This window comes from Lathamus discolor, chromosome 14, assembly GCF_037157495.1.
Source record: "Lathamus discolor isolate bLatDis1 chromosome 14, bLatDis1.hap1, whole genome shotgun sequence".
Lineage (NCBI taxonomy): Eukaryota > Metazoa > Chordata > Aves > Psittaciformes > Psittacidae > Lathamus > Lathamus discolor.
In genome coordinates, this window is record NC_088897.1 from 163,364 (window position 1) to 172,986 (window position 9,623).

Sequence of the window (9,623 nt, forward strand, 5' to 3'; positions counted from 1 at the left end):
GATGGCATCAGCCCCAGGGTTTTGAGGTGACCCACAAAGGGTGGGAAAAGCATGAAGGAGTACAACAGTGCTGCCAGCACAGAAGTGACGAAGCTGGGCGATATCACCAAGCCCAGTACCACTGCACCAGCCCAAGCAGAGGGACTGTCCCCTCCTGCCTCAACTTCCCCAAGAGCTCCCAGCCCTCCGGGGAGGCGAGCGATTCCCAAGCAGGCTGGGCAGTGAGCGGGGAAGGATTTATTGACTCACGGCTCAGGGTACATCACAGTTTGAGCTCCCTTCCCGCCTCTGGAGAGGACATCGCCTTTGACTTCCCGGGCAAAAGTGCACGGAGAGGCTTCACAGTTTCATCCCTTTGGGAAAGCAGAACCGAGGCAGTGACAAATGGCAAACGCTACATCATATGAAAAAATAATACGAACTCTTCTCTTTAAATATCTTACAGAAAAATGAACCTGAATAAAGAGCATGAAAAGCACCGCATGGCACACGCCCCACCCCGCCCCCCCCCCCCCCCCAAACCACACCAGGTCAAGGGCATCCACATCTTTGCATCCCTCTGGACCACTTGGTGCTGTCCCCAGGGATGCGCAGTCATGGATTAGCACGGGTAGCAGAGACGTGAGGGCAGTGGTGACCAAATGGGTGGCACCCATCTCCCATGGGTCCCTTGCTCAGCCGGGGGTGCTTGCAGTCCCCCAAGCCTCGGGTGCCAGCAGGAGCAGCATTAGAGGGGCTGGCTGAGGACAAGGGCATTGCTACGAGCCTGGGGGGCAAGGGGCAATGTACCCCCACCAAAGGAACCCTTTGGAGGTCCCGTCCTGTGTTGCAGTGCAAGTTCACGGAAAGCCAAGGCACCACTGCGAGGCCGCGGCTCTGTACAGGGCAGCCCACGGGGCATGTGCAAGGCCGATGGCCTTGCAGCCCCATGGGGCGAAGGCAAAGCAAGCCAGGGGGACACGAGGATGGTCCCCAGGGTGTGGCCAGGCTTCTCCAGGGGTATCAGCTACAGCGTGCAGGGGCCATGCAGCCCTAGGGAGAGCCAGCTCCCAGGGACAGTGTGGACAGCAGCGGGCAGCCCGTGCAGAGGAGATGGGCTTGGGGGGCTCATCCAGGGAGCCCCAGGGATCCAGCCCTGGGGATGGTGACAGCCAGAGGAGATGCTGGCGGCGGGCACAGCTCCTTGTCCTGCGGTTCCAGAGGGGATGCAGGAGTCTATCGAGGGGGTGCAGGCAGCCCGCCCTCGCCCCGCCGGTGCATCTCTCCAAAGGCTCGGTCCAGCTGCTCCAGCTGGGAGCTCAGCGGAAGGTGGATCTCCAGATGCATATGGAGGGTCTCCAGCCACTGCTCCAGCTTGCTGAAAGATGGCCTGAGCGAGAAGAGGGGACACATTGCAGCTGTGCTATCTGTGTCTGTTTGCTACCCTCCACTAGCCCCAGGGGTCCCCCAGGGGAGGTCCTCAAGGACTCACCGCTTCTCTGGGTCCAGGTCGCAGCAGCAGACAGCAATGGGGAAGAAACTGGGGGGACAAGCCGGGGGACAGTAGCGGTCCAGGAAGCCCCTGACATTGAGGCCGAAGTCAGTGGTGCGAGGCAGGTAGTCAGGGTCAGCGCTCACCCGGCCAATGATCTGGGGAAGAGGAGCTGGCTCAGCCCCAAGGGGGCACCCTAACCCCAAGAAGGGAGGGACTCCAAACATAATAAGGCTCCCAACCCAAGGGATGAACTCAACCCCAAGGGAGTACCCCAACCCCAGGGGTACTTGCCTCACACAGGACGATACCAAAAGAGAAGATGTCCACCTTCTCATCGTAGCTCCTCCCTGTTGGGGAGAGGGGTCAGGCCATGCTTCATGTCCTGTCCCTGCCCCACCAAGTGTCCCCTCCCTGGGGACAGAGCCCTGGCTGGCCATATGTCCCCTCATGTTGCCAGCCTCACCATTGATCATCTCCGGGGCCATCCAGTATGGGTTCCCCACCACTGTATACCGCTTCTTACGGTCCGGTTTCTTCAGGTTCTTGAGATGCTCAGGCTGGTTCTTCTCATCCACCATCAGCCGCGCCAGCCCGAAATCAGCCACTACCACACTCTTGTCCTGGGTGGAAGGAGAGGGGTGAGGCATGAGGGAAGCCACACAGGGGGCCAAGACCCCCACCTGGGCCTGGGGATGACACTGCTGAGGCAAGACTCACCTCCCGCACAAGGCAGTTGTGAGAGTTGAGGTCACGGTGGATGATGTTCATGGAGTGGAGGTAGGCCTGTGGAAAGGATGGGCTGAGAGTGGGGTGCATCCCCACCCTGTGTTCCCCCACCCACCCATCCCTTGGTGGCACCCACCATGCCAGCAGCAATGTCCTTGGCGAAGCTGACCCGCTGGCTCCAGGGGTAGTGGCTGTCCTGGGGGGCAGGAGGGGGAATTTGCCAAAGAAGAGAAAGGAGTTCCCAAGCCCCACTGGGGCTGTGGGGTGCCAGTGTGCTGACCTGCCTCCACAGTGCTCACCATGCTCTTAATGAGGCTCCTCAAGGTACCCCCCTTGATGTACTCTGTGATAAAGTTGAGCCTCTTCTCCTTGTACAGCACCCCGATGAACTTGAGGACGTTCGGGTGCTCCAGGCAGCGCATCACCTTCACCTGCAGGACCACCCCAATCCTTTGACACCCCGAGCACCCACCCAGACCCACTGCTCACATGTTCTCCATTGAACAGGCAGGGCTGCCTGCAACTCATTGTGCCTGGCTACCCCTGCTTCAGGTGGCGTGTCCAGCATCCTGTGCCAGGATGGGTGAGAGCATGGGACAGCCTCATCCCCCGTGTACCCCCCAGACTAGGGGGATCAAAGAAAGGGAACACTCACCTCTTTGAGGAAGGTCCTTTGTGTCTCCTCATCGAAGCGGATCAGCTCCTTCATGACCATCACTTCGCCCGTCTCCCGATGAGTTACCTGAAGGGTGCACAAGGGCTGAGCCACCAGGGAAACCCTGGAGGAGAAGATACCTCCCCTCCATCCCTGGGGAGCCGAGACCCTCATGCTCATGACACTTCTGGCCATCCAGCCCCACCTTGATGGCCTGGCCGAAGCAGCCCTTGCCCAGCACCTCGCCATGGATCAGGTCAGAAGGGCGGAAGATGCGATGGGTGCGGGAGACGACACGCAATGACTCAGAGCGACCGATGTCCTTGTGCTGGGATGCTGGTGAACCTACCGAGCCAGAGCCTGGAGACTTGTCTGTGCTGCAGCTCCTCCTGCAGGATGGATGGACAGACAGTCTGAGGGTGAACCTTAAGGATGGACCCCAACAGGAGAGGTAGGCAAACTGGTGGCCTTACGTGACAGCCCGCTGGCGCATGGCACCAGGCTCCCCGCAGGCTGGGGGGAGCAGGGAGCGCAGAGGGCTGCATGGGGCAGGCAGCGGGCTGCAGGCAAGCCCCGGCTCGCAGGCAGGAGGCTCATGCGGGTCGTGCTCAATGGTCAGCTGGAGCAAGCGGGTGGTCTCCTGTATCAGCAGGTCAATCTGGGGGCACAGAATGATTGCTGTGATGGTTTTGCACCAGGGAGGGGGGCTGGCTGGGGGCAAGGGAGAGCATACTTCATCCAGGGGCACATGGCCAATGGGAGTGCCGTTGATCTCCAGGATGCGGTCACCCACGTGGATGGAGGTCTTCATGTCAGGGCTGATGCAGTCTGGATCCACCCTGCAGGGCCAACAGGCAGCAGGGGTCAGTGCCCAACACTGTCATGGGTGGGGATGTGGTGGGACACAGCCTGTGAGCCACCCCCAGGCAATGGGGACAGGCTGCCACATCCTCTGCAAGTCACTTCTGTGAGATGCGAACACTTCTGGCAGCGTTCAAGGCCAGGCTGGGCTGGGCCTGGAGCAACCTGCTCTAGTGGAAGGTGTCCCTGCTAGTGGCAGGGGCTGGAGCTGGATGAGCTTTAAGGTCCCTTCAGCCCAAATCAGTCTGATTTTATGATTCATTGCTGTCACAGTACCCATGAGCCACCCCTGCTAAAAAGGGACATATAGGCACGCTGCCCACAAACCACCCTTGCTTGATGGGGTCATGCCATCACAGTACCCATGTGTCACACCTCCGGGACTGGGACACACAGTCACAGCACCCACACATCACCCCTGTGAGACAGGCAGTAGTAGATGAGGCCATTAGTGACATGGTTTAGTGGTGGCCTTGGCACTTGATTCTAAAGGTCTTTTCCAGCCTGGTTGATTCTATGTGGACTTGCAAATATGATGCCCATGAGCCACTCCTCCAGGAGCACCTCTAAGCCATCCCAAGGATACAGGGATGTGCCACCCCTCTACTCACAGTCACCCTGGTGGACGGAACAATGCTGCCACATCACCCCCAAACCACCCTGATGGCCAGGGACACGCCAGCACAGTCCCCACAAACCAAGCCCAGTAGCTGGGGACATGCCACCATGGTCCCCACTGGCAACCCCTGGCCAATGGGGACACTCCAGCCCCATCCCTCACCCTCCAACCCCAAAAGATCTCTGCAGGGTGGATCCCACCAGCAGAAGGGGCACGGGATACCCCCAGCCCTGCGGAGGGGGCAGTGGCAGAGGGGACACAGACGCACTCTCGGACGCGGACAGTGCGAGGGTGCTCAGTGCCGCAGCCTTGGTCGATGGAGACGGAGAATCCACGTTTGCCGTCAGAGCAGGCAGGGATGGAGACGAGCGTGACAGTGTGTGGGATGCGGGAAGCCGGCGAATCCGGCAGGATCTGCTCGATGACCGGTGTCACCACCATCTGGTAGTAGCAGTGCCCACTGTGGGGCCAAGAGGAGGCTGGTGGGTGGGGGATGCCAGGAGACGTGTGTCCCCCAAGCCACCCTCCCAGGCTGGGACATACCAGTAGAGCTTGGAGCGCTCCACCAGCGCATAGGTGTCCCCATCACCGATGAATATGTGGCAGTGGAGGCAGCTGAAGCACTCGGGGTGGTACTTTTGCTCCCCGGCCACCTGAGAGCAGACACCATCAGCCCCAGGATTCCAGGTATCTGGGGCACCCAGTGTGGGTGCCCAGGCTCAGATAGTGCTAGGCGCACCCATGGCTGCACCCATGCCGAGGGAAGGGCAGGCTGAGCCGTGGAGTGGTGGGGACAGCTGTACCACCAGGTTGCGGATGGCTATGCCACCAGGCTGGGGACAGCTACAAGGACATCTCCCCACCACCTGTGAGTCTTCCACCCTGCATCCCACAGCCCCAACATGGTGGCACACCCCCCAGGGTCCCCCTAAACCGGCACACCCTTCCCACCTCACCCCCTTCCTGGAGCTGAGTCGTGGGTCAGGGCTCTGTGTCTGTCCCCCCGATGTCCCCACTGATGCTCACCATGACAAGCCCCTTGGTGATCTGTTCAGAGCAGCCGTGACAGAGCTCCCCAAAGCGCACCCAGTAATCCTTCTTACAGTACAGGCGCCCATCCTTCTCATAGTACTGATGGGACAGGGAGGCCCCACACTCACAGCACCTGTGGCAAGGGACAAGGACCCCCTAGTCACCATGTCCCCCTTGTCACCATATCTCCATTGTCACCCCAGGGAGAAGCCAGTGTCCCCCTGCCTGCTAGCTCCCTGGGCAAGCTGTTTCCCCCACTTCTTTCCCTGCTGCAGGGCCACCATATCCATGTGTCACTTAGCAGTGCAGACTGGCAATGCAGGGACACAGGGTTGAAGAGGACAGAGGATGTGGGGCAGGGACATGTGTGGGGAGGGAGATGCCAGCCCTGCAACAAAGTGCCAGCCTGGTCATGAGGACTCAGAGGGACGTGCCACCCTGGCCACAGACAGAGGGATGTGCCAGTCTTCAGGGTGCAGCACTCTTGTGTGCTACTAGCATGGTGGAGGGGGATGCACAGTGAGGATGCAGAAGCTGCTCTGGGGCCACGATTTGGGGGTGCAGGGGGAGTGCATGGGGCTGTGCGATGGGAGGGTGCATCCAGGCATGCAGAGGGGGCTGTGAGCTTTGGGAGTGCACAGGCAGATGCAGGAGTGCTGTGCTGCATCAGGGGGTACAAGGGGGTGCTCAAGGGGATTTGCTAGGGGACTAGAGGAGCTGGGGGGCAGAGGGGGGGTGCGGGGGGGGCTGTCCGGGAGTGCACAGGGGTTGCACATGGGGTGCAGAGGGGGCTGTCGGGGGGTGCATGCGGGGTGCATGGGGACTGCCGCAGCTGGGGGCAGGCGCTGCGCTCAGGTGGAATCCAACCAACCAGATGTGACGTCAGGACACGGAACTTCCCCACCCCATGACATCACCGCAAGAGGACTCCACGGCCTGATCCAGGCCTCCCCCGGGCCAGGAGTCAGAGCAGGGGGCAACAGGGGAGGGGTGCGGCTGTTTGGCCCCGCCCTCTTAATCCCCACGCCGAGTGCCCGGATGGGAAGCCGCATGCCCCCCACGCTGCCTTCCACGGGGTGGGGGGCACAGGAGGAGGAGAGGAGAGGAGAAAGGATTTGCACCAGTGACCCCCGTGCTGCCGGAAGCTGGTCTCCCATGGGGCAGCCGGGAAGTTGTGGAGGGCTGGATACAGCTGTGGCCCCACAGCGGTTTCACTGCACTGACAGCCCACGGAGGGTGGACTCAAGCATTCCCCAGAGGGCCATGGGGGTGCAGCATCCATCCCGACCCACTCACTTGGCTCCAGAGCTCAGGATGTGGCTCTTCCTCAGTGCTGCCACCAGCATCCTCCACGGGACATGATGGAGGGGACCACCCCCGTGCCCTGCTGTGCTTGACACCCCCACCCCACTGGGACACCTGCAAGGTCCCAGCCACCCCTTGTGCCCCCCAAACCTGGGATCTTCCTCCTCGTCTTCCACAGAGCTCCCACAGCTCGAGCTGCCAGGAGTGAAAGAGGAAACAGAGAGGGAGGGAGGGGGCTGGGTGACATCAGCCCCACACACCCCATCACCGGTCATTGGGCAGGAAAGGACAGCAGTGGGGTGCAGGCAGTGGGGTGCAGGCAGTGAGGCCCTCTGCCAGGCTTTGCATCCCCCAGCCAGGCCTGCCTGCACCCTGCAGCTGTGCTCCTGCCAGCATCCGGGTGCGTGTGACAGCCTCTTGTGTGTGGTTGTCAGGGCAGGAGTGGAATCTGCTGTCCCTGTCCCCAGCAGCATCCCGGTGTCCCCACTGCTGTCCTGGCTGCACCATGCGCTCCTACCGGAAGCAGTCGGCATGCCAATCCGCGTTCAGCGCCTGTAGGTACTGCCCATCATAGATGCCCTGCCCGCAGCTCGCACACACCGGCAGGTCGGTCCCTGCGTGGAGGGGGGAATATAAGGGGGACACTGCTGTCACCCTACCAGCTACCCGCAGGCACACCCCCCAGGATTGTCCCTCTGTCCTTGTCACTCCATTCACGGTGATGAATTTCACCCCGCCGGGCCCCCACCCATCAATCTCATAACGGGGACAAGGTCACGGTGATGATGTCCCCACAGCTGGGGACAGGGCAGGGGTTCAGTGCCAGTCAGGTCCCGCTGTGCGAGGCCACCCCTGTACCCCGGGGTCATAATCATGGGTGCCCATAGGATGGGGGGACACAGAGTGGTTGAGGGGCACGGGGTAGGATTGGGGATCTAGGGGTGCGACACAGAGGTGCTGAAGGGGAGGCAAGGGCTCAGCCATCACAGGGGACAGGCAAGTAGGGGGGTGCAGGGGCAGTGGGGGGCTGGGGACAGCAGGACAGGTGCTTGGGGTGCACTGAGACATAGTGGATGGAGGGAGGGGTGCTTAGTGCTTGTGGCTGGACATGCGGGAGGGGTGGGATGGGAGCGGGAGCACATACTGAGATGCAGGATAGGTGCGGGAGGGATAACGGGGCAGGAAGGGGGCAGAGGAGGGATGCAGGATGGGTGTAGGGGGAGATAAAGACTGCCAGAATGGAAGGGATGTGAAGGAGGGATCCAGTGGGACATAAAGCACATGGGGGGACACAGAGGGGTGCAGGATGTGTGCTGGGGGATGCATGGTGTGCAGGGGGGACAACAGAGGGGTTCAGGATGGGTGCTGGGGTTGCAGAGAGGGATGCAGCATGGATGGGGTATAAGAGCAGTGCAGAGACACCAAGGGGTGCAGGATGGAAAGAGGTGAGAGATGGGGGGCGGCTGCAGAGATCCTCAGGGTGTGAGGAGGGATGAGAGATGCTAGGGGTACAGAGTGGATGGGAGGCACAACAGGGATGTGGGGGTGCGGTGAAAGAGGCATGAGGCATAGGTGGGTAGAGATATTGGGGTGCAGGAAGGAAGGTGCAAGGTTGGCTGCAGGGAGTGATGCAGGCTGGAGGGGACGTGGGAGGTGCAGGGTTTGAGGATGCAGAAGGGGTGCCGGTTGGATGGGATGCAACAGGGGGATGTTGTGGTACAGGGAGAGATGCAGGCTGGATGGGGGGTGTGGGCAGCTGTGCAGTAGGGATACAGGCTAAAGAAGGGGTACAGAAGGAGATCTGGGGGTACATGGGGGATGAAGGCTGAAGTGCAAGGGGAGATTTGAGAGTGCAGGGTAGATGCAGGGTGCGGATGCAGGGGGGATACAGGCTGAACAGGGGGTGCAGGAGATTTGAGGATTCAGGCTGAAAAGGGGGTGCAGGGAGCAATGAAGGCTGGATGAGGGGTGCAGAGGGGATGTGGGGGTGCAGGTGGGATGCAGGCTAGATGGGTAGTGCAGGGGAGAGATGCAGGCTGAACAGGGGGTGCATGGGAGATGCAGAGGGGCAAGACAGATGCAGGCTAGAAAAGGGGTGCAGGAGGGATGGCAGGGTGCAATGCGGGCTGAATGGGGAGTGCAGGGGATGATCTGCGGGTGAAGGGGAACGCTGACTGGCTTAAGATTCCGGAGGGGGTGTGGGGGGGATGCAAGCTGGATGGGGAGTGCAGAGGAGGGTGCAGGGGGTGCAGTCTGGGCGGTGAGTGCAGGGTGTTCGCGGGGCCGAAGGCTGGCCGGGGGTGGGTGGCAGGGCCCAAGTGGCGGCGGAAGCGCTGAGTCAGGCTGGGGAGGGGGGCGCGGGGGGGTCACGCACCTTCGTCCTCTCCCATAGGCTCGTCCCTCCAGGTGCAGCACAGCAGCATCAACCTCATGCAGCCGCGCTGCCCGGCGCCGCGCCAGGCCCTACCCTCGCCCTCACCCCGGTTCCGGTCCGGTTCCGGTTCCGGTCCGGGTCGGGTCGGGTCGGGTCGGGTCCGGTCCGATCCGGTCCGGCCCGGTCCGGCCCGGTCCCGGCCCGGTCGGGCCCCGACCCTACCGCTGCCGCTGAGGCTTCTGCGTGCGGGGACGGCCGGGCGGGAGCACGGCGCCGGCGCGGCAGCGGGAGGGGCGTGGTCGGGGGGGCTCAAAGGGGACGGGGCGGGGCCGGCGAGCGCCGCTTGCTGCCGGGGGCGGGGCTCCCGTGCAGTCCGCGCTGTGCCGGCGGGGACCGTGGGAGGCGTGGGCCCTGGCGCGGCTGTCCCCGTGCCTGGGACCGCGGCTGCCACTGCGGGACAGGGCGAGGATGTCCCCATCCTCCCTGGGGATGTCACCATGGAGGGTCACTGGTGTCCCCTTTATCCCCCGGGCTGTCACCATGGAGTAGTGCACGGATGTGTGCCTCATCCCCTGGG

The 9,623-nt window shown here is 62.2% G+C and overlaps 1 protein-coding gene across 3 annotated transcripts; it reads right to left on the reverse strand.

Annotated features, from left to right (window-relative positions):
- Positions 1-219: 219 nt before the first annotated feature.
- On the reverse strand, positions 220-9,337 carry LIMK1 (LIM domain kinase 1). 3 transcript variants are annotated; one of them, XM_065694585.1, is made up of 17 exons: positions 9,047-9,337; positions 7,190-7,286; positions 6,823-6,867; positions 5,362-5,500; positions 4,879-4,988; positions 4,604-4,795; positions 3,589-3,694; positions 3,329-3,513; positions 3,061-3,244; positions 2,856-2,942; positions 2,500-2,631; positions 2,337-2,396; positions 2,192-2,257; positions 1,938-2,094; positions 1,766-1,821; positions 1,472-1,629; positions 220-1,369 (listed from the first exon to the last, which is right to left on the reverse strand). In XM_065694585.1, the coding sequence occupies exons 1-17, from the start codon at positions 9,102-9,104 to the stop codon at positions 1,216-1,218; spliced, it is 1,986 nt and encodes a 661-aa protein (XP_065550657.1). In that variant the 5' UTR covers positions 9,105-9,337; the 3' UTR covers positions 220-1,215. The 3 variants fall into 3 exon arrangements, with proteins under 3 accessions (XP_065550657.1, XP_065550658.1, XP_065550659.1); XM_065694586.1 differs by lacking the exon at positions 6,823-6,867; XM_065694587.1 differs by lacking the exons at positions 220-1,369; positions 1,766-1,821 and having other exon boundaries at positions 1,523-1,629.
- Positions 9,338-9,623: the final 286 nt, after the last annotated feature.